The sequence below is a fragment of the Orcinus orca genome, chromosome 8 (assembly GCF_937001465.1).
Source record: "Orcinus orca chromosome 8, mOrcOrc1.1, whole genome shotgun sequence".
In the NCBI taxonomy this organism is placed as follows: domain Eukaryota; kingdom Metazoa; phylum Chordata; class Mammalia; order Artiodactyla; family Delphinidae; genus Orcinus; species Orcinus orca.
In genome coordinates, this window is record NC_064566.1 from 50152771 (window position 1) to 50177283 (window position 24513).

The 24513-nt window shown below is 44.3% G+C and overlaps 1 protein-coding gene across 3 annotated transcripts in view; it reads right to left on the bottom strand.

Annotated features, from left to right (window-relative positions):
• Nucleotides 1–23416, bottom strand: part of CLPB (caseinolytic mitochondrial matrix peptidase chaperone subunit B) — a 164687-nt gene extending 141271 nt beyond the window's left edge. The window contains exons 1-2 of one of the 3 annotated variants that reach the window (XM_049713879.1): nucleotides 22915–23386; nucleotides 19394–19445 (exon numbers count right to left, since the gene is read on the bottom strand). In XM_049713879.1, coding sequence (XP_049569836.1) covers nucleotides 19394–19445; nucleotides 22915–23317 — 455 coding nt within the window. In that variant the 5' untranslated portion in view covers nucleotides 23318–23386. Of the gene's footprint in view, nucleotides 1–19393; nucleotides 19446–22914 lie in introns of all 3 variants that reach the window. The other 2 variants (XM_004279753.3, XM_004279754.3) reach the window with 2 other exon arrangements.
• Nucleotides 23417–24513: the final 1097 nt, after the last annotated feature.

The following is a 24513-nucleotide window of genomic DNA, read 5'->3' on the forward strand; positions in this document are numbered from 1 at the left end:
TGGAATATTACTCAGCCACAAAAAGAAACGAAATTGAGTTATTTGCAGTGAGGTGGATGGACCTAGAGACTGTCATACAGAGTGAAGGCAGAAAGAGAAAAACAAATACCGTATGCTAACACATATATATGGAATCTATAAAAAAAACCTAGGGGAAGGACAGCGATAAAAATGCAGATGTAGAGAATGGACTTGAGGACACGGGGAAGGGGAAGGGTAAGCTGGGACGAAGTGAGAGTGGCATGGACATATATACACTACCAAATGTAAAATAGATAGCTAGTGGGAAGCAGCTGCATGGCACAGGAAGATCAGCTCAGTGCTTTGTGACCACCTAGAGGGGTGGGATAGGGAGGGTGGGAGGGAGACGCAAAAGGGAGGAGAAATGGGAATATATGTATATGTACAGCTGATTCACTTTGTTATACAGCAGAAACTAACACACCACTGTAAAGCAATTATACTCCAATAAAGATATTAAAACAAAAAAAAAAGAAGTACAGGAAGCCCTAGTTTTCTGTAGACTGGGCTGACTGCAAGCTTAACAGACTCTAGGAGTATAATGCAGCTGCCAAGAAAGCTAATGCAAGCTCAGGCCATGTTAATAGATTCTTAAAATCTCTAAAAAGGGGATCACTGCCCTGCTCCTCCCAATAATGGTCATGCCACACTGGAATTCAGAAGGGGCACCAAAAACTTTGTGGCCACTTCATTAGAAAATGACTAGGATGAGGACAAGACTTGAAATCACAATTTAGAGAACCAAGGGTTATTTGGCTTGGAGTTCTGTCTCTTAATATTTAAAAGTCTGGAACAGGAAAAGGGAGCTGTGTAGTCCTAGAAGACAGAGCAGGGACCAAAGAGGGGAGCAGTAGAGAGCGCTAACTCCATAACAGCAGCCCACCACGTGTCAAGTGCTATGCCAGGTGCTTTCACAGTATTACGTCAGAATTCACCACGACATAAAATATAATACTTTTCTAATTACAAAGTGCTTAAGCTTACATTATTCCAACTGCCCAGAATGTCTTTCCACTGAGCTCCTTGTATCCAAATACTACCCATCTCCAGGCCCAGACTAAATGCCCCCTTGTCTATGGAGCCTTAACTTTTCGTATGTACTAATTACAATTCTCTTACCAGACTGAAAGTTCTTTGAAAGGCAAAGGTCATGAGGATACATCTTTATGGTCCTCCTCAATGCCAAGTGGGGCATACTGCTCATGATGGGCCTTAAGAATGAATAAATGGCAAAGAAAATGTACAAATGGCCAAAAAACTTATTAAAAGATGCTACCAAGGAAATGCAAACCAAAACCACAACTAGATATCACTACACACATACTAAAGATGGCTCTAATAAAAATGACAACGAATGTTGGCAAAGATGTGGAGAAATCAGAACCCTCATATTCTATATTGCTGGTGAGAATGTTAAAATGGTTTAGTTACTTTGGAAACTAGTGTGACAGTTTCTCAAAATGTTAAACATAGAGTTACCATATGACCTGACAGTTCCACTCCTAGGTATAGATATAAAAACATACATTCACACGAAAACTGTACACAAATGTTCATAGTAGTGTTATTCATAATAGTCAAAAAGTGAAAACACAAATGTCCATCAATTGATGAATGTATAAATAAAATGTAGTATATCTATACGTGGAATATTATTCAGTCATTAAAAGGAACAAAGTACTGATACATGCTACAACAGAGATGAACCCTGAAAACATATTAAGTGAAAGAAGCCAGTGACAAGGCGCCACATATTGTATGAGTCCATTTATTTGAAATACCCATATAGGGAAATCCATCGAGACAGAATGTCAATTAGCAGTTGCCAGGGTCTGGGAGAAGGGGGAATGGGGAGTGACTGCTAATGGGACTGGGTTTTTTGGGGGGAAATGGTGATGAAAATGTTCTGGAATTAGAGAGCAGCGATGGTTGCATAATCTTACAACTATATTAAAAAACCACTGAACTGTATACTTTAAAAGGGTGAATTTTATGATATGCGAATTATATCTCAAAAGGAAAAATAAAATGAATGAGTAAATGTTTGACCAATCAGTCTGCTTATCATTCAGGAGGGAGAGTGTGCCTCATACCTAGAGGTGCCTAACTGAGGGCTGGATGTTGCCCATCAGAGAACCTAAAGAGGAGACATGAATACTGGACAGGAAGTGAGGCTGGAGACAAAAGTGCCTTGGGTCCTAACAGACCCATTCGGGGGCTGTACCTGAGTCCCAGTTGGCCCTGGGAAGGATACTCCTCTGCCTGCTGGACTCTGAACCCCTGGGAATTTCAGGGGCCTCCTCCAATTGTTTGTGCTTTACATTCGGTCCCTGCTCACTATCTGCAAAAGCTGGTCAAATACACAGACTTCCCGGGAGGCCTGGGTGCTATCCTCGCAAACAAAAGGGCATTGACATGGAAGCCTCAGCTCAGCCTCAGAGAGGGATTCTTATGCAGCCTTCCTGGGCCTCCCATCCACATGAATGGAGGATCCTGGAGACCAGTCAGCCTGCCCAGCTGCTGTACCCTCCTGCTGGGTAGACTCTGGAGAATAAACAAGGTTTTATTCAACCAGTCAATCACCTGGCCAGACTCTGTACTGTGTGCTTTCTGAATGCCCAGTCAGCCTTGTGTGACTAGCTATGGTGAAGGCAGGAGGAGATGCCATCTACCTGGCTGTGACAGCATGGCCTGGGTGAGGAGACACACGCATGAAGCAACTGAGGAGAAAGACAATGAGGTGAAAACTAAACATGATACCATTTGGCTCAGACTTTAAGGCTGTGGAAATGTTGATAAGAAAGATCAACATGGGCTGGAACTAGCAGTGAACTGCAGTGAGAAAAGCACATACTTTGCATTCACATGGGACTCGGTTTAAATCACAGCTCTACTTCTTACAAGCTGTAGGGTAGTAAGCACTAAATCTGTCTGAGCTTCAAGTGGAAAATGATTATAACGCAATCTGTTTTGCAATACTGCAGCAAAGAATGAAGGTAATACATATACAGTATCTGGTACTCTGCCTCACATAGAGTGGGTATCTAATAAATGGCAGCTATTATTATTAGGGAGGGTGAGCTTTCTGGAAAAGGAAGGGCTTGAAGGGGGCAATGAACCACGAACAGGATCTAGATAGGGGTGTGAGGAGAACAGGGGTAGAGTTGGAAGTGCTACAAAGGCTCACAGGTAGGAAGAAGTAAGCTGTGTGTTTAGGGCTAGAGAAGTCAGTTCTGACTGGAATGGGGGTTCTTGGGACAGAGGGGAGCCGGCTTGGCTGGGAGGAATGCAGGGGTGGGGTGGGGCCTGTCAATGAAGAGCAGAGTTGAGGGCAGGACAGATAAGGGATCTAGATTTGACATTTATCTTCAGGAACCTTATAGACTCCCAGTAAGGCAGACTGAAATGGTTCTCCGTTGAGCTACAAAATATCTCCCTGAGCCTGGAAAAGTGCTGGGAGGAAACTGTGACCCAGGCAAGCTCCATTCTGCTTCCGGCCTCATGGCCTCCTCATCTGTAAAATGAAGTGGTGGGTCACTTCCAAGGGGGCGACTTTGGGTAAATTACTCAAACAATCCAAATTTCTGTTTCATCATCTATGAAATGGGGCTATACTACTTACACAGTTTTAAGGATTTAGTGATTTAAGTCTCACGTAATGCCTATCTCTAAAAAGGCATTCAATAAACATTGGTCACTATTAGTAATAGTTAATAATGTTATTAAAATATTATTATTTTATGTGCTTTATAATATACATATACAATGAATATATGTAAAAAATATACAAAAGTATGCTGTCAAAGTAATATGCTACAAACATTAAACAAAACTCTGAATATACATGGGTTCTAAAAAAATGTAGTAAAACTAAGCATGATAGGCTGGGTGCCTTTCTGCTCCACCTTAATATCCATTTACCTTGTGTTCATTCGCTGGGGTCTCTGAATGCACACTAGGAGCTTAAGAAAAATGAAGAGGGTAAAAATAGATTATCCAGAAAATCCTAACCATTATCTTAATTTATTTTGCTAGTTCAGGGGCGAACACTTAGTGTAATTAACAACACTCAAAAACAACACCTACTATGTATTGAGCACCTGGTATGTGCCAGGCACAGCACTCGCTGGTTTTTCTCATTTAATTTTCTCATTTAATACTCACAGCAAAGGTGTGAGGTAGGTCAATCATCATCCCACTTTGCAGATGAAAAATCTAAGGCTAGAGAGGTTAGGCTACTTTCCCAAGGTCACAGAGCTAACAAATGGCACAGGTGGGATCCAAACCTTGTTTTCTCAGACTGACAGCTGGGAGTCAAACCTTGTTTTCTCAGATTCTGAATTCCTTACTGACAGGATTCCTGCCAGTGATATGAAAACCTCTCCAGCAAACCCACTGATAGAGTCACAAGAAGAGAACCACTTATGGCCTTAGGAGGACTTTGGGCCTGCGACCACTGCTCCAAAGAGAGGAGAGGGAAGGAAGCAGGATGTAGAAGAGCCTTAAAGTTCGAAAGTCAGATTTTCTGAGGAGGCTTTTCAAACAGGACAGAGAGAGCAGAACTGTGAGGTAAATTACTACAGTGAATATGGTAAGCCCAGTAACATATTAGTTTGACTATTTTTAATATTCTTAGATTTCTCTATGTTCCTCAGTTTCCAGGAAAACTCCAAGGGAAAAAATCCAACTGGTTCCAGTCATGCTGACAGGATTTGTGCTATGACCATGACTGAGCTGGGACTTTGGAGAAGAAGCACTTGGGCCACAGCAATGGTGGTGGGGAGATACAGCCTGACAGCTGCCCCTGCTGGGGAGCCCTGGGGCACAGCAGTTTTGTGGTCTCACTGCCTCCGTGGCTAGATCAGTGCCCAAGAAGACGCTGGCACACACAAGCTGGTGGGCACTCGGATTGGCTCCTAATGTTTCTCAGCAATCAGAATGGTTGCTGAAGAGGGCAGACAGCAGAAGCAAGAAGAACTACAATCCTGCAGCCTGTGGAATGAAAACCACATTGACAAAAGACAGACAAAATGAAAAGGCAGAGGACTATTTACCAGATGAAGGAACAAGATAAAACCCCAGAAAAACAACTAAATGAAGTGGAGATAGGCAACCTTCCAGGAAAAGAATTCAGAATAATGGTAGTGAAGATGATCCAGGACCTCGGAAAAAGAATGGAGGCAAAGATCGAGAAGATGCAAGAAATGTTTAACAAAGACCTAGAAGAATTAAAGAACAAACACCTAGAAGAATTAAAGAACAAACAGAGATGAACAACACAACAACTGAAAAGAAAAATACACTAGAAAGAATCAACAGCAGAATAACTGAGGCAGAAGAATGGATAAGTGACCTGGAAGACAGAATGGTGGAATTCACTGCTGCAGAACAGAATAAAGAAAAAAGAATGAAAAGAAATGAAGACAGCCTAAGAGACCTCTGGGACAACATTAAACACACCAACATTCGCATTATAGGGGTCCCCGAAGGAGAAGAGAGAGAGAAAGAACCCAAGAAAATATTTGAAGAGATTATGGTCGAAAACTTCCCTAACATGGGAAAGGAAATGGGCACCCAACTCCAGGAAGCACAGAAAGTCCCAGGCAGGATAAACCCAAGGAGAAACACACCGAGACACATAGTAATCAAATTGAACAAAATTAAAGACAAAGAAAAATTATTAAAAGCAACAAGGGAAAAACAACAAATAATATACAAGGGAACTCCCATAAGGTTAACAACTGATTTCTCAGCAGAAACTCTACAAGCCAGAAGGGAATGGCATGATATATTTAAAGTGATGAAAGGGAAGAACCTACAACCAAGATTACTCTACCCAGCAAAGATCTCATTCAGATTCGACAGAGAAATCAAAACCTTTACAGGTAAGCGAAAGCTAAGAGAATTCAGCACCACCAAACCAGCTCTACAACAAATGCTAAAGGAACTTCTCTAAGTGGGAAACACAAGAGAAGAAAAGTACCTACAAAAACAAACCAAGACAATTAAGAAAATGGTAATAGGAACATACATATCGATAATTACCTTAAATGTGAATGGATTAAATGCTCCAACCAAAAGACAAAGGCTCGCTGAATGGATACAAGAACAAGACCCATAAATATGCTGTGTACCAGAGACCCACTTCAGACCTAGGGACATATACAGACTGAAAGTTAGGGGAAGGAAAAAGGTATTCCATGCAAGTGGAAATCAAGAGAAAGCTGGAGTAGCAATACTCATATCAGATATAATAGACTTTAAAATAAAGACTATTACAAGCGACAAGGAAGGACACTACATAATGATCAAGGGATCAATCCAGGAAGAAGATATAACAATTATAAATATATATGCACCCGACAAAGGAGCACCTCAATACATAAGACAAATGCTAACAGCTATAAAAGAGGAAACTGACACAGGAGCACCTCAATGCATAAGACAAATGCTAACAGCTATAAAAGAGGAAATCGACAGTAACACAATAATAGTGGGGGACTTTAACACCTCACTTACACCAATGGACAGATCATCCAAACAGAAAATTAATAAGGAAACACAAGCTTTAAATGACACAATAGATGAGATAGATTTAATTGATATTTATAGGACATTCCATCCAAAACCAGCAGATTACACTTTCTTCTCAAGTGCACACGGAACATTCTCCAGGACAGATCATATCTTGGGTCACAAATCAAGCCTCGGTAAATTTAAGAAACTTGAAATCATAGTAAGCATCTTTTCCAACCACAACACTATGAGATTAGAAATTACAGGGAAAAAAAACGTAAAAAACACAAACACATGGAGGCTAAAAAATATGTTACTAAATAACCAAGAGATCACTGAAGAAATCAAAGAGGAAATAAAAAAATACCTAGAGACAAATGACAAAAAAAACATGACGATCCAAAAACCTATGGGATGCAGCAAAAGCAGTTGTAAGAGGGACGTTTATAGCAATACAATCCTACCTCAAGAAACAAGAAAAATCTCAAATAAACAACCTAACCTTACACCTAATGGAACCAGAGAAAGAAGAACAAACAAAACCCAAAGTTAGTAGAAGGAAAGAAATAAAGATCAGAGCAGAAATAAATGAAATAGAAACAAAGAAAACAACAGCAAAGATCAATAAAACTAAAAGCTGGTTCTTTGAGAAGATAAACAAAATTGATAAACCTTTAGCCAGACTCATCAAGAAAAAGAGGGAGAGGACTCAAACCAATAAAATTAGAAAAAGGAGAAGTTACAACGGACACCGCAGAAATACAAAGCATCATAAGAGACTACTACAAGCAACTTAATGCCAATAAAATGGACAACCTGGAAGAAATGGACAAATTCTTAGAAAGGTATAACTCTCCAAGACTGAACCAGGAAGAAATAGAAAATATGAACAGACCAATCACAAGTAATGAAATTGAAAATGATTAAAAATCTTCCAACAAACAGAAGTCCAGGACCAGATGGCTTCACAGGTGAATTCTACCAAACATTTAGAGAAGAGCTAACACCCATCCTTCTCAAACTCTTCCAAAAATTTGCAGAGGAAGGAACACTCCCAAACTCATTCTATGAGGCCACCATCACCCTGATGCCAAAACCAGACAAACATTACCACAAAAAAAGAAAATTACAGACCAATATCCCTGATGAATATAGATGCAAAAATCCTCAACAAAATCCTAGCGAACAGAATCCAGCAACACATTAAAAGGATCATACACCACGATCAAGTGGGATTTATCCCAGGGATGCAAGGATTCTTCAGTATATGCAAATCAATCAATGTGATACACCATGTTAACAAATTGAAGAAGAAAAACCATATGATCATCTCAATAGATGCAGAAAAAGCTTCTGACAAAATTCAACACCCATTTATGATAAAAACTCTCCAGAAAGTGGGCATAGAGGGAACCTACCTCAACATAATGAAGGCCATATATGACAAACGCACAGCAAACATCATTCTCAATGGTGAAAAACTGAAAGCATTTCCTCTAAGATCAGGAACAAGACAAGGATGTCCACTCTCACCACTATTACTCAACACAGCTTTGGAAGTCCTAGCCACGGCAGTCAGAGAAGAAAAAGAAATAAAAGGAATACAAATTGGAAAAGAAGTAAAACTGTCACTGTTTGCAGATGACATGATACTATACATAGAGAATCCTAAAGATGCCAGCAGAAAACTACTAGAGCTAATCATTGAATTTGGTGAAGTTGCAGGACACAAAATTAATGCACAAAAATCTCGTGCATTCCTATACACTAACAACGAAAGATCAGAAAGAGAAATTAAGGAAACAATCCCATTCACCATTGCAACAAAAAGAATAAAATACCTAGGAATTAAAAAAAAAAAAAAAAAAAAAAGAATGGTTGCTGAGCAGCTGAGCACATCAATCCCCTCTCAACCACCCCTGCCCCGCCCCCAACTCAGCTGTCACTGCTGTTAGAATAAGACAAAGCTCCTTACTATAGACAGCCTCCAATGCCTTGCAAGACCTGCTTATTCTCCAAGCTCCTGGCACCCCCCTCTGAGCTGCAGTCCCATCAGCCTTTTTCAGTCCTTCACACCTGCTGTTGTTCCTCCTGCCACGGGGCCTCTATAAACAAAAGTTCCTTCTGCCAGGAAAGCTCTTTTTATCCTTCTTCACCTAGGTTAATTCTTCCTCTCCTTCACTTCGGACTCAAGCTTCCTCTGGGAAGCTTTCCCTGACCAGAGTAAATCTCTCAGAGGCACTCAGGATTCTCCATACCATTCCTTTGCAGCACTTGTCACAGTTGTAATTTCATATTTGCATGATTAACGTCTGACTAGGCTTTAAGTTTCATGAGGTGAGGTCTGTACATTTTTGGCTTACCACTGATCCATCAGGGCCTTGCACAGTGCCAGCACACAGTAGGCACTATTTGTTGAATGAATAAATGACTGAACTAATTCACCATTTTTATTTTTTTCCTAGGGGATGTCAGTTCCTCCATTTACAGGTTTATTATGACTGTAAATAACTGTTAACGTCTGCCTAACTCTTACCATTCACCAAACACTTTTACAATTCTCAATAAGTATTTGTTAACTGTTTACATGAACAGAGATGAACAACACAGCAATGGTCTCCCACCTCCAAAACTCACAGTACTGTGAGAGAGACACACACACAGAGAGAGAGAGAGAGAGAGAGAGAGACAGAGAGACAGAGAGACAGAGAGACAGAGAGAGACAGAGAGAGACAGAGAGAGAGAGGAAGAAGGAAACAGATGACCCATTCCAAAAGAGGGTGATAAGTGCTACCTGGAGGGCTAGGGAAGGCTTCCCTGAAGACGTGACACTGATGAACCAAAGGATGGGTAATTTTCTAGACCACAAGAGTTCACCTGCCTGGAACTCTCACGAGATCCTGGGAGGGTGGCCTGTGAAGTTATCTTACAGTCGAAGTCACTGAGGAAGTTAAGGGACTACCAGCTCAAGGCCATACAGCCAAGGACCAGTGGGGCCAGCACTAGAGGCTCAATCCCAGGGCTGGGCTCCCCTTCAGGGGCATCCCTCCTTCCCCCAAGCCACCCCAGTAAGCCCTGGCTGTTCTCTGCTCCTCGGCTTGGCCAACCACCTGACTCTGCTGGGGTTCTCAGCAGCTGACTGGCTGTTTCCACAACTCACCTACTCTCGAAGTTCATAAAAAGCTGCTAACCCAATCTTCCCCAGTTGCTTTCCATCACCAGGGAGCAAGCAACCAGAGACTCAGTAAGTCCACACCTCAGAAAAGGTGCCAGGCCCTGGACCACTCTGCAAAATTGCTTGTTTGGTGAAGGCCCACTTGAGCAAGCCCTGGTGTTTTAGTGTGTGATTTGGACCCTCCCCAAAGGGCTCAGTTTTTTCTGTAGAGCTTAACCCTGAGAATTATATTTCAGAGTTCTCAGTGGGAAGCCCATTAACAAGATTTGGAAACTAAGATTCAAAAAGGGAGGGTCTATTACCTACTAAGGGTCATAGAGACAGTTACTGTGACAGAAGTGGAACCCAGGTCTTGTTTTCTTTATTTAATAATCTTCACTTTAATGCCAATTATTTATATAAGAGAACCACTGAGAATTAATTTCTGACAGTATTATTTTAAATAAAAAATATCATCTTTAAAGTTATGTGACGATGTTAACAGATGAGGATTGTAATATATTTTAAATACATACTGCTCTTCTCTCTAAAATCCAAGCCAGGTATTTAGTGACAAATTCAGTGGCAAACTTTAATAACTTCAGTCAAACTTTAGTAACTTTTCTATCAGCGACTCATTCTGTCTCCTGAATAAGAATGAACTTAGTAATTCCAGGGTAATACAGCAACTAGAATGGTCTAGGTTTAAATCCTGTCTCTGCTGGCCTTCTTCCTGACTCTCTGTCCTTGTTTCCTTATCTATAAAGTGGAGGTAATGATATCTATCTCTTGGGATTGTTATAAGCATATACTTAAAAAGCTTAGAACTGTGCCTGGCACATTACAAGTATTCAATTACTGCTAGCTGTTATTTTTTTTAAACATCTTTATTGGAGTATAATTGCTTTACAATGTTGTGTTAGTTTCTGCTGCATAACAAAGTGAATCAGCTATACGTATACATATATCCCCATATCCCCTCCCTCTTGCGTCTCCCTCCCACCCTCCCTATGCCACCCCTCTAGGTGGTCACAAAGCACAGAGCTGATCTCCCTGTGCTATGTGGCTGCTTCCCACTAGCTATCTATTTTATATTTGGTAGTGTATATATATGCCTGCCACTCTCTCACTTTGTCCCAGCTTACCCTTCCCCCTCCCTGTATCCTCAAGTCCATTCTCTACATCTGCATCTTTATTCCTGTCCTGTCCCTAGGTTCTTCAGAACCTTTTTTTTTTCTTCTTAGATTCCATATATATGTGTTAGCATACGGTATTTGTTTTTCTCTTTCTGACTTCACTCTGTATGACAGTCTCTAGGTCCATCCACCTCACTGCAAATAACTCAATTTCGTTTCTTTTTATGGCTGAGTAATATTCCATTGTATATATGTACCACATCTTCTTTACCCATTCATCTGTCGATGGATACTTAGGTTGCTTCCATGTCCTGGCTACTGTAAATAGTGCTGCAATGAACATTGTGGTACATGACTCTTTTTGAATTATGGGAACCCAGGTCTTCTAATCCTAAAAACCTTGTATTCTTTCTGTAACATTATGCTGCCTTCCAACATCCCAGAATTCAAAACAACCTGTGTGGGTTATACCCTAGCATTCAAAAAATGCTCTCAAAAAGCATCAAATTACAAGAGTGATGCCAGTTAGGCCTTGACCTTTGGCCTAGGATAAAGCTTTTGTTTCAACCTACTGCAAGCCACAAGAACATTTACATATTTACTGGTTAAGAGAGTCAGATGTTTTGGTTGCTCTGATGCCATCATTAATATCTTCCCATCGAGCCAAAATGATACAACAATCAATAGACAGACAGCCTCCCTGAGGCCCCGAGACAGCCAAATGTATTTACCAGCCAGGGTTTTTGTTAATTAGATAAAATCCCTGGATCAATATGCAGAACATTTACCTATACTGTAGCTAAGCACATTCTGGACACCTTAATCCTGGCACGTGGACAGCAAGCGCCTCAAGCCCCAAGCTGGGGCATCTGGGGACAAGAACCAAACCAAGCCATCAATGCAGAGCTAGAATAAATGTGTTTAGCCTTCAACAAAACCCAACCCTTTCTTCTTTCCTGTGTTGCAAATCAAACCAGACTTTTTCCCAAAGGTATCTAGTAAAAAACTTTTAACTGGTATGAAGTACTTTATTGCCTAAAACCATCAAACCAGAAATCAAAACAAGATGTCAAAACAATCTCTAAACCAATCATTGAGGCAGCATGCTATATATAGCGGGAAGAGTCAGAAAGACCCATTCAACTGCCTAGTTGACCTCTCCACTTGAATATCTCACTGAAACGTTAAACGCAGCATGTTCAAAACTGAACTCATCATTTTCTTCCAATCCAGTCCTCCTCTAGGATCTTCATCTCAGCGAATGGTAACAGCATCTCCATAGCGGATCAAGCCAGAAAACAGAAATTCATTCTTAATACCTTCTTCTCCTTAATCAACCATATCCAATTCTATTCATTCATTCATTCATTCATTCATTCAAGATTCACATATTGAGTACCTACTACATACCAGGTACTGACACTGTTCTACACAACACCAAGTCCTGTCTAGCTTACCTCCTCCATCTCTGCTACTGACATCTTACTTCAAGTCACCACCTGCCATCATCCTCTCTGGTCTGCACTACTCCAGTCACTTTCAACCGGTCTTCTCCATCCACCACAGCTCTATCAATCTATTCTCCACAGAGCAGCCAGAGTGATCTTTTAAAATTACAGATCTAGATCATGTCACCATGTATGTGTCTTTTTCTCTCACATACACACACCTTAAAATTCTTCAATGGCTGCCCACTGTTCTTAGTAAAAATAAAAATCATTAACTTGGCCAACAGATCCAGTGTGATATGGTCCTTGCTTAACTTTCCAACTTTGCTTCACACCCTCTCCCACTTACTCTCTAGAGTCCAATCATACTGACCTTCTCTAATTCCTTCACATCTCTGCTTGACTCAAGGCCTTCTACCTACTGCCCTTCTAACACAATGTTCTAGTTTTCTCTTCATCCTTCAGAGTTCACTTCAATCTCACTCAGATGGTTTGCCTTACTGACCACATACCCCCACCCCTAAGCCCTCCTATACTCAAGGTTAGATTCCCAAGTGTCTTGTACTTCATTTTTTAAAGAGTTTTATTAAGATATAATCCACAGGACTTCCCTGGCAGTCCAGTGGTTAGGATTCCGTGCTTCCACTGCAGGGGGCACAGGTTCAATCCCTGGTTGGGGATCTAAGATCCCACATGCCGTGAGGCACAGCCAAAAAATAAATTAAATAAATATTTAAAAAATTCTCCTTTAGGGCTTCCCTGGTGGCGCAGTGGTTGAGAGTCCGCCTGCCAATGCAGGGGACACGGGTTCGTGCCCCAGTCCGGGAGGATCCCACATGCCGTGGAGCGCCTGGGCCCGTGAGCTATGGCGGCTGAGCCTGTGCGTCTGGAGCCTGTGCTCCGCAACGGGAGAGGCCATAACAGTGAAAGGCCTGCGTACCGCAACAAAACAAAACAAAACAAAACAACAACAACAACAATAAAAACTCTCCTCTATAAAAAAAAAGGAGAAATAAAAAGGATATAATTCACATACCATAAAATCCATCCATTAAAAGTACACAACTCAATTGTTCTTAGTAGATTCAGAGTTGTGTGATCTTGACTACTAACCTCAGAACATTTTCATTAGCCCAGAAAGAAACTCTGGACCCACTAGCAGTCACTCCCTGTGCCCTCCCAACCCCAGCCGCTCCAGTCCTTGGCAATCACCAATCTACTTTGTCTCTATGGATTTGTCTGTTCTGGACATTTTATGTAAATTGAATCATATAATATGTGGTCTTTTGTGTCTGGCTTCTTTCACTTAGCATAATGCTTCCAAGGTCATGTTGTAGCATATACCTAGCAGTACTTCATTTCTTTGTACTGATAAATAATATTCCACTGTATGGCTATACTATATTTTTATTTATCCATTGATCAGTTAATAGACTTTGGAGTTGTTTCCCTCTTTAGGCTACTATGAATAATGCTGCTGTGAACGTTCATGTACAAGTACATTAATATACATGTTTTCATTTCTCTGCAGTACATACCTAGGAGTAGACTTGCTGGATCATAAGGTAACTCTATCTTTAATATTTTGAAGAATTGCCAACTGTTTTCCAAAGCAGTTACACCATTTCACATTCCCACCAGTAATATATGAGGATTCCAATTTCCCCACATTCTTACCAACACTTGCTATTATGTCTTTCTGATTACAGTCACCCTAATGGGTGAGAAGCAGTATCTCATTGTGGCTTTGATTAGCATCACCCTAATGCTAATGATGTTTGGCATCTTTTCACACGCTTATCGGTCATTTGAAAATCTTTTTCAGAAAAATGTCTATTCAGATCCTTTGTCCATTTTTAAATTGGGTTAACTTTTTTATTCTTGAGTTGTAAGAGTTCTTTACATATTCTGGATGCAAATCTCATATAATTTGCAAATATTTTCTCCTTTTCTGTGGGAGAGTCTTTTCACCTTCTTAAAAGTGTCCTTTGAACACAAATGTTTTTAATTTCCATGAAGTCCAATTTACCTAATTTTTTCTTTGGTTTCCTATGCTTTTGGTGCCATATCTAAGAAGGCTTTGCCTAGCCCACAGTCACAAAGATTTAATCCTATGTTTTCTTCTAAGAGTTTTATAGTTGTAGCTCTTACATTTAGGTCTATGATCCATTTTGAGTTAATTTTTGTGTATAGGTGAGGGAGGATTCCAACTGCATTTTTTTGCATGTGGATATCCAGTTGTCCCAGCACCATCTGTTGAAGAGACAAACTGTTCATCACTTTGAAGTACATAATTGCATAATTAGTCACCTGGCTCCCGGTTAGACTGTAAGTACCAAGAGGGCAGGAACTGTGCCAATCTTGTTCACCACTCTACCTCCAGCACTCAGTCCAACGCCTAGTTCCTAATAAGCAGTCATATATATTGGTTGAATTAAGTAATAATTCTATTATTAATAATGAACACTCAACAACTCTGTAAGTTATAGGTACTATCATTTCCATGTTACTTAGTCTTACAGAAGTTAGGCAACTTGTGCCTTGTTTCGCTGGTTCTCGATTTTTGACTTAATGTGCTCCCTCTTCACCTGAGAAGAGGGTCAGTGAGCTCCTCCAGAGCGAGGACTGCTGCCCCTTCCTCATTTTGTTGCCACCAACACAAATTCAGCTCAGGGCTAGGCACAATGGACAGGCTGGACAGATGAGTGACTGAGGGACAAATGGACAATGCCCTCCATGACCAGGTCCCTTCCTATCTCCAGTCTCTCCTGGCCTCAGGCTGTGATCCAGCAACACCAAACAGTAATTTCCCCTCCTCACCACACACTCTAGGCTGTTTCTTGCCTCAGTGCTATCACTTACACTGTTCCCTTTGCCTGGAACGCCTTCTCCTTCTATTTGCTAAGCCCTCCTGACATTTTAAGACTCTAATCTTTTTCACTAGGAAATGTCTGAGAGGTGTCATTTCCTCTAGGACATCTTCTCTGGTCCCCCAGGTTGATTAGTGGTATATCCTGGCCTCCTGTCTCAGCACTGATCACACTGTGTTACCACAGTCTTCCCCAGACTTCTTCACTGAGGGCAGGAATCATGAGTGGTCAGATGTCCCCTGTGCCAAGTATGCAACCCAGCATATGACAGGTGCTCAGTAAAATTTTGTCAAATGAACAAATGAATCCTGGAGAGAAAGGGTAGGCAGTCTGCAGTCCAAGATTGACACCATCAGACTTCCTTCTTTTAAAAAGCGCTTGGGCGGATGGAAACAACTGAGTTAAGCACTCAGCAGAGGGCTTTCCTGGTGGCACAGTGGTTAAGAATCTGCCTGCCAATGCAGGGGACATGGGTTCAAGCCCTGGTCTGGGAAGATCCCACATGCCGCAGAGCAACTAAGCCTGTGCGCCACAACTACTGAGCCTGCGCTCTAGAGCCCGCGAGCCACAACTACTGAAGCCCGCGCGTCTACAGCCTGTGCTCCGCAACAAGAGAAGCCATCGCAATGAGAAGCCAGCGCACCGCAACAAAGAGTAGCCCCGCTCGCCGCAACCAGAGAAAAGCCTGCGCGCAGCAACAAAGACCCAACGCAGCCAAAAATAAAATAAATAAATTAAAAAAAAAACTAACAGAAAAAGCACTCAGCAAAGGCCCAGCTCCCTGCCAGGAGAAGGGAAGTGGGTAGGGGTATAGTCTTTCACCCAAGTTTGTTCGAAAGGAAATGTGATCTCCACTGGGAGAACAGGAGGCCTCACTTCTGCCAGCCCCGACAGCTCCTCACATGGCTCAGCTCGAGGTTGGACAGATGTGCCTTCAGACTGCCCTGTGCCCTAGGTTTCGGGTGAGTGGATCCTGAGTCCAGAAGCCAGGCTTGGGTTTGGGCTAAGCCCAGAAGCAGGGCCACCTGCTCATGCTGCTGACAGGTGGGACAGGGGCCTCAGGACTGGGCTTCCACTCCTGAAGAGCGAGACCTGAACTTGCTAACAAGGTTTAAGTGCCTTGGGGGAGGAAGGAAACAGTTGCCACACAGGGAGAAAGGAGGAGAGGACAATGGGAAGAAAAAGGGACCCAGCCCTCCTCTGATATAGCCAATGGGAGTATGGAAATAAGACTCTGGATTGTCTACTTCAGGTTTGCTGAAAAGTCAGTAAAAAGCAGCTTTCCCCAACTTTCACTGTGCTGGAGAAGAGGATAAGACATGTGGGAAACCAGACCTTGTCCCTGCCCTGGGGAGGCACACAATCCAGTGGTTTAAGGTGAAGTCTAGCCCAAACCTTCTTAATATAAAAAAGAGTGTGGCGAGTGGCAGAACCTTCCCTGCCCCTTTAGCCAGGCAGGCCCATACCACAAACGATTAGCCAGCTCTACATAAAACAGGTCAACAGTGCCCACACTTCAGGTGGCTGTCCAGAGCTGTTGGCTTGCTGCGTGAGGATTCCTCATCTGTTCCTGATTTGGGCAGCATGGGAACCGCACTGGTTTTCCTGTTCATGGGCTGAGTGCCTCCTCAGTCCTGATGTTCAGCCCTGCTTCTCCCACCTGACCTCCAACCTCTCTTCTAGCAAAGGATTCCTCTCCTGCCATGGCTAACACGGCTCTTCCTAGATGACCCACGTACCTTCCCAGACCAGCAGGCAGGTGTGGGGCAACGGGCAGATCACACTCAGCTGGGAGGAGTCAAGGAAGTCTTCACAAGGGCTGTAGGACTTGAGCTGACGCTGGGAGGCTTTAAGCAGAGGGTAATGAGCACTGTATACAGAGAGCCATCTGTGTGGAGGGTCCACACCTAGAACCTAGGAACTGCAGATTCCAGAGTATCCTTAAAGAGGATGATGAAATTTCCCGCCTCTGAGCAGAAGAGCTTCAGATCGCTGCCCTTCACTATCCGGAGCTCTACCAAGGCTCTGGGGCCAGCAGAAGGTAGGGGGCCATCAAGGCAGAGACACACACAGCATAGAATCCAGAGAGGGCAAGAAGGAAAGGAGGGTAGAGGACAATATTATTACCAGGTCTGAGTTTTATTCCAAATACTGATTTAACCACACATCATACACATGGTGACCCAACCACGTATAAACTATAGTAAATATCTTTTAAAAATTGAGAATGGAATTCTATCCTGGTATTGGCAGGTCTGTTGGGCAGAACTAAAGGCCAGGACACACAGAGGAAGAAATTAGGGGTAGCGTTAAGCACCTGTGCAGAGTCTAGGGCGTAAAAAGGCTAAACAAGGACCTGCAGTAGGAATTCAAGAAAGCTTCCTTCTAGCAAGGGTGGTTGGGCTCTCCCCACTCCTACCTGTAGGTCTAGCTCTCTGAGTGGGAAGAACTGTGATTGGTAGGTTACATGTTTGTTTCCTTGAGACCAGGTGGTGGTGAAGGGGGGAGACTGTCAATTCTGAGGGGCAGGGTCTGTGCCTTGCTCATCTCTGACCCCCTCACGAGGGGTGAAGGGAGATTCTGATTGAGTCATCATGACCAAGAGAGAGAGGACAAGAGGAGGCAGGAGAAAGGCAGGTTAGAGACTGGTGACATACAGGAAAGTCCCTACAGACCCTATCCACACAGGCAAGCATGAATGTTGTGAATCACACACACAACATAAATTCAATCACTTCCTGTAATTTTGTGGCACGGGTTTACCTGCTAATGAGAAAAATGTGTATTTGAAAGAGCTAAATCAATCAACCCTTGGGGGCTCAATGGAACAGGGTAAACTCAGCCTCCCCTAGGTGATGGAAAGGTGGATTCACAGCACTGCTGCTCTGTAAATGCACTGCCTATACTGGCTCGCCAGAGGAAAGCAGCAGTTACCTCAGCAGTCATCAACAGGTGATTAAAGGGTCAGCAAAAGCCTTAAAGCACGGGGCACAGCCACTTTCCACCCCCTCATGCCATCGTACTGCAGCAGAAGGAAATGAGGCTCATCTGTTTCTGGCCACGCACTGCCTGGAGTTATGAATGGCTCTTATAACAACAAGCTGACATCTGTGCTTGGTTTTAAAGATGCATCATCGCATGTTTATTAAACTATTGCTCCATAATATTTATTTGGCTACGAAACAACTCCCAGCCCATACTTCCAAAAGTGGTTTATTAAAAACTAAGCCTTGAACATTAATACTCAAAAGCACCCTTGAGAATCAATAATAATGCTGCAGATAAAATGCAAGGGAATCAAAGCAGTAAGTCTTGATGGGGGCTGTGACTGCCTTTCAACACTTTCTTGTATGTTCAGGCAACTGGAGTGAGGGAGCGCACCAACGGGTGTGCAGCGCTGGGCGCAGTGACAGCCTCTCCAAACACCTGACTTCCTGTTTAAAATGTGGACATAGTGGCAGGGAAGGGAGGATGTCCTATGGCCACCTAGCTCTATACAAAAGGCAAAAAATGGTCAAAGTTAGGCCTAATGCGGGCCACTAGTTTCACCAAGAATGAAGCCTCTGCCCCTGAATAACAGCCCCATACTGATGCCCTATGTCTGAGCATCCGTCCAAGACACAGACTCTGCCCTGCCCTGGGCACCAGGCGGAGGCCCGAGTGAAGTCCTGTCCCTGAGCAAGAACAAGTCTCAGATCTAACTGACCAGTGGTCACTAGGGGAACAGCTGAGCCAGGGAGGCTAGAAATGCAGTCAGCCCCTGGGCAGGAGCCCAGCATGTGCACCCAGCCCTGCAGGCAGGCTGCTCTGGCAGAAAGGTCTCTTCCAGCTCCCTCTCAAATCTCCAAGCCTCTCCACTGGTGCCCACCTGCACCCCATCCAGGCAACAAGCAATTACAAGTGACCGATCCCACAGAGAAACAAGAACAAACTGGAAGATTCACTGAAGAACCTACAGGATGCAGAGGAACTCCAAACCACATCCTTCAAAGAACAGAACAGCCAAAGGATCCGGGGATGTTTGGGGCCAGAAAGAAGACACAGGGACTGATTCTCTACCTTAAAATATCTAAGGGTTGACCTGGGCCAAAGGAGCCCAAGTGACTCGGTGACTACAAGGAAGTCACAGCGTTCAGTTCCCAGCTCACTGTGAGGATTTCCTCCAAGGCAGAGCCACCGCCAGAGCAAGGGGCCCATCCCGCTCAGCCCTCCTGCACGGGAGAGCAAGGCCTGGGGTATGACACTCACCTGTTGACTTCCTGGACATTGTTGGCTCGAACAGCTTCCACCAGGGCTGCATCTGAAGAGAGAGGGGGCACTGGTCAAATCCCTGGCCAGGACCTACCCCTCAGGGCTGCTTGGAGGGCCCAGTAAGACAGTGGAAATGGAGGCACTTCAGAAACATGGGCTTTAGCAAGTGAAAGGGCGCCAAGATATACAAAGAGAAAGCTAGTCATCCCCTGCCTACGTGGTAGCCTCTGTTAACAACTTGTCTTCCACATCTTTCTATTAGAGCCCAAACGCTTCACTCTCATCCCAAAGGTGATCCAAATAACGTGTTAGTACCACGTGTGGCCTACAGTAAACACTCAGTGTGTGAACTCCTTCACTCTTCATTAGCTATAAAGCTCTGCAGGTTTATGTGATTATCATTGTTGTTATTAACCATCCCCCTACCTTGCCCCACTTTCTCCCCCCACTTCAGTTTCTCAGCCTAGTCTTGAATCTTGATGTCACAGGTCACAAGCCCAGCAAGAGGGACAGGATAGGGAGGAGCAGGCAGGGATGTGGACCCCTCTGAGAGTGGAGACAGCCTCGACCAGGAGGCCAGGCTCCAATACACTCTGCCCGCTATTCACCATGTGCTATGGCAGCCCCTCTCCCTCTCAACCCCAGCTTCCCTGACTATAAAGCAGAGACAGTAATCCCTGCCTTGATGGCCTCACAAGGATGCTAAAGAAATGAAATAATGGCTGAAAAATCTGCAAACACCCAAGTGCCAAGCCCAACAAAGGGAGATCCAAAGCAGAGGGTTCCAATCAATCCTTTAGGAATCACCAGGCCTAGCAGAAAGGCAATGTTAAGTCTGGCCTGGCCTGGGCAGCCTGTAGGCTGTTGGCACCACCTTGTGGCCATAGGAAAAGCTGCCTGGCTCGAAAAAACTCAAAAGTCAGCAGAGGCACAATTCTTTCCTGGGCCGGTGCAACACTTTGAGCCCAGCTGGTCCTGAGCTCCACTGATGGGCACTGGACAGACTCATACCCATCCCTGCCTCAAGGAGCTCTCAGTCCAGCCAAGAGAGTCACCCAGTAAAACATGAGAGGAAGCACTGGAGCCGGGTGGAAGTAGCAGACTTGGGCTCCAGTCCTATCTGTATGAGCTGGCTAACTTACCTAACCTCCGGAGCCTCAGTTTCCTCATGTGTACAAAATCCACCTTATCATGCATATGCAAACCAGTCCTGTGATTCAGACCTATGCATATGCCTCCACCTCACCTCCTGGCCTAGACTGCAGGGCCAGGTCTTCCTTGGTTACCTTCCCCAGTTGTTCTTCCAACACACACCCAGGCATGCTTGGGCAGCCCCTAGCTAGAAGGGAAACAAGCCTTCCTCAGATATTGCTGTATCCACTCTCCCCTCAGTCTTCAAAAAGAAGTGGCCTCTGCAAGGTCACAGAGGGAGTGAGGAATGAGCTGAGATTAGAACCAGGGCCTCCTGGCTCCTAAAGGGCAGTAATGACTGTGCTGCACTGAGGGTCTCAGCTTACAACTCAAAGTAAGGAGACAGGGTAACTGGCAGGTCAGAAAGGTTGAACTGGTCATGGTTTTGGTCATTATCTATTTTGGTGAACAGACCCTAGTCTCTTTGCTAGGGTTCATATGCCACAAAGTCCAATCTGGAGCCTCCCAAAAGCTCTAAGGCAAGACCTTGGACACCTTCCCCCAGTCCTTCTAAACATACTGGCCTCGGAACATTCCCTGCTCATCAACTTTCCATTGCCTACAGGAGAATTCCAACCTTTCCAAACCCTTGTGCCTGATATCCAGACCCCACTCCATCTGCTCTCACCTCATTCCAAAGACCCCCTGTCCTCTAACCAGGCTGGACATTCTGCTAGCCTCTATACATGCCATGCTGACCTGCGACTACTTTATCTTTGTTCCCGGAAACCTCTGCGTAGAATACAAACCATCTCAAGGTACATTTACTAAGTACCTATACTAAATACCAGAGACTATGGTGGACAAACAACGTGAAAGTATTAGGGAAAGGAGCTGGCATCAACCTGAAAATATCAAGATGCACTTGCTGCTCTCATGGAACTCACAATATTCACTCTCCTTTTCATCTTTGCCTTATCCTTTGGAACTCAAGTTCAAATTCCCCATCCTCCAGGAAGGTCTCCAATCATTCAGGAAGGCTTTCCTGACCCTGCTGGCCTTCTGATCCCCCAACAACACACTGTCAAATCACTCACCAGACCTACAGGTCTAACTGCCTGCACTGTCCCCTTAACTGGCATTGTGTTAAGTTAGGAGTTCTACATTGAGCTCCAAAGTAGGCACACACAGAGTATAAAAATATTGGAAGTAATAGAATCATAAAAATATAATTTAATTTTTAATATTATAAAAATATTGGAAGTAATAGAATCATAGCATGCCCAAGCTAGAAGAGCCCTTAGGGGTTCTATTTCAACACCCTCATTTTGTAGATGAGAAAACAGAGGACCACTGAGGAGGAACAAAACTCCAAAGTCACAATGGGAGTTAGAGGCAGAACCAAAACAAGATCCCAGGTGTCCTTACTCCCCATCCAAGGCCCTTCCTTTATAGCTGGTCACATCTGTTGAATAAACAAATGAATGTCAAGGGAGTCCCTCCTCTTGGTCCAAAATCTCAGAGCTTGGGATGCATGGAATCTAGGAACACCATGCCTTAGTCTTCTCTCTTGAGGAAAAGCTGAGAACCTGAGTAGCTGGACTCACGTAGGCCAGAAGTCTAGCTCTCTGCCTGCTCTCCCAGTCCCTGCTCGGCTCCATGCACCCAGGGGGGATGCCAACCTGGGTCAGCCAGGCCCCATGGTTGCTCTGGGGCTCTACAGAGCCACTTCCTTGTCTTCCTTCTCCTGCCAACTGCCCCACATAGCAAGATCACCTCACGCCTGAGACCAGGCACAGCAAAACCTTAGGAGTCTCCCTGATGGATACACCCACGCTGCTGAACTCCAAGAGGAGTCAAAATAACAGCACTGTAAGCGTACTGAGAAGTCATCCTTCACTGTATAAATGGGGAAACTGAAGCTAGAGAGCAGCAAGGGGCGAGCAGGGCCAAAGCTGGCATTGAAACCAAGTCTCCTCTTCCTTTCTCAGGCCACCTTAGGGAGGGCAACTTCTCTAAACCATCTAATGGTTGCCCTTAAAACACGCGCGGTTCCTTGGAGACCTCTTAAAAGAGGAATTGAACCAGGCGATACGGTAGAGAAAATGCTCCCATCGTACAGATGGACAAAGTGATGCTCAAAGAAGGGAGGCTGACCTGTAATAACTGTATTATTATACAATAATAGTTGTACAATTTGGGAAATTATACAACGCAGAGACACTGAACTCTTCGGCCTGCTCTATGACCTGATGATGTCTAGGTCCTACAAGGACTGAGGCTCCGGTGGTCTAAATCTATATGCAACTCCCACCCTCCAAAGATACGCAGTCAGGACACTCCTCCGGCCTCTCACTTCCACAAACCCATACTGTCCCGATAATCACCCTTGTTGGACGGGCTCTTGCTGTAACAGTGTACCACCAGCACCGTTGCCAGCGCCCACACGCCCATTCCGGCCCTGTTGAGGGCCCCGTTCCAGCTGTCCTGTCCAGGCAGAGTGTCTTCGGGGCTAGGAAGGCGTCCCCACGTGGCGGCTGCGAGGCAGGGGGTCTCGGTACCTCCCCTCTGGCGCCCCCCAGTGGCTGTCCCTTCTCTTGTGAGTAAGGCCGGCGATGTTCCAGGGCGCCCCCGGATGGCTGTCCTCAGCCACTGAGGCTCCCCGCGTCCCCCGGTGGTCACACTCCGGTCGGTGGCACTCCCACGGCTCCGGAGCGATGGGGACCTAAGCAGCTGGAGGAGCAGCCGCGGCGCCGGCGCTGTTCTCCTCAACACCAGGGACCCCAGCATCGTGACAGCTGCTTCGATAACCCCCTGGTGCCGGCCCCTGTACTGGCCACGTCCAACATGGCTGCCGCGGCGCGTTCGAAGACGCCGCGTAGTGGAATTACGCACTACTTCACGGGAGTGGTAGTCCACAGCCCTAGATCTTGACGCAGCGGAGGAAAAAATAAACTACACTTCCCAGAAGGCTCTGGAACTTGCGCCAGAATGACTGCCGGCTTACGGGAGCCCGAGGCATGTTGGGAAATGGAGATAGGGCGGGGGGGCGTGGCAAGGAGGGAAACAACCAAGTAGGGGCGCAGCGATCAAGAGTTAAGGTTGAAAAAAAAAAAGCAATTTCTAACGATTGTAAATTAAACAGGAGTCTTCAGTGAAGGCCAATTATGAAACTTATGTTTATTTCTTTTAGCCTATATCTCTTTTCAGCCTGGGACTGCTTTTCAAAAAGATATCTAGGTAACTGGTGCACCTGAAATAGAAATTCCTTTTCTTTTCCTACACAGGCTTCCTTTCGGTTGAAAAGCTGACGCCTAATCTTGCTTGTCTTATTTTCAAAGGGCTTTCACATGGGCTATCTCATCTCATCCTCATGGTAGCTGCATGTGGGAACCTGGGCAAGGACTATAATTCCCGTATACAGGGAAGGAAATTTAGGCTCAAAAGTGAAATGATTTGTCAATAAATCAATAAATAAAGCTCAAGTCTTCTGACTCCAAGCCCATCCTCTCCATTAACACCTGCACCCCCAACCTGCCCTCTCTTCTCCAGAGTGAACCCACAGGTAGGCAAAGGAGGAAGCTCTTCTTTATGCCAGTTCCAGCTCCTGCTCCTGCACTTACTTCACAGTATCAGAGCCTTCCCAGATGACTCTATTTAAATTAATAATCTTCCTTCCCCTGTCTTTCTTATCCTGCCTACTTTTTCTTCATAGCACTTACCACCTGACATACTAAATACTTATTTGTTTATTGTCTTTCTCCAGTAGACGTGAGACCCACGACACAAGGACTTTATTATTTTTTTTACTTTCACACATCACTAGCACCCAGAACAATATCTGGAACAAAAAGAGGTACTCAATAAATATTTGTTCAGTGAATGGCTTACTCTCACTTTATTAGTGTGGGGGAATGACTATGAGCTTTAGAGTCCAGGCAGACCTGGATTTCAATTATGACTCTTGTATTTACTACATGTGTGAC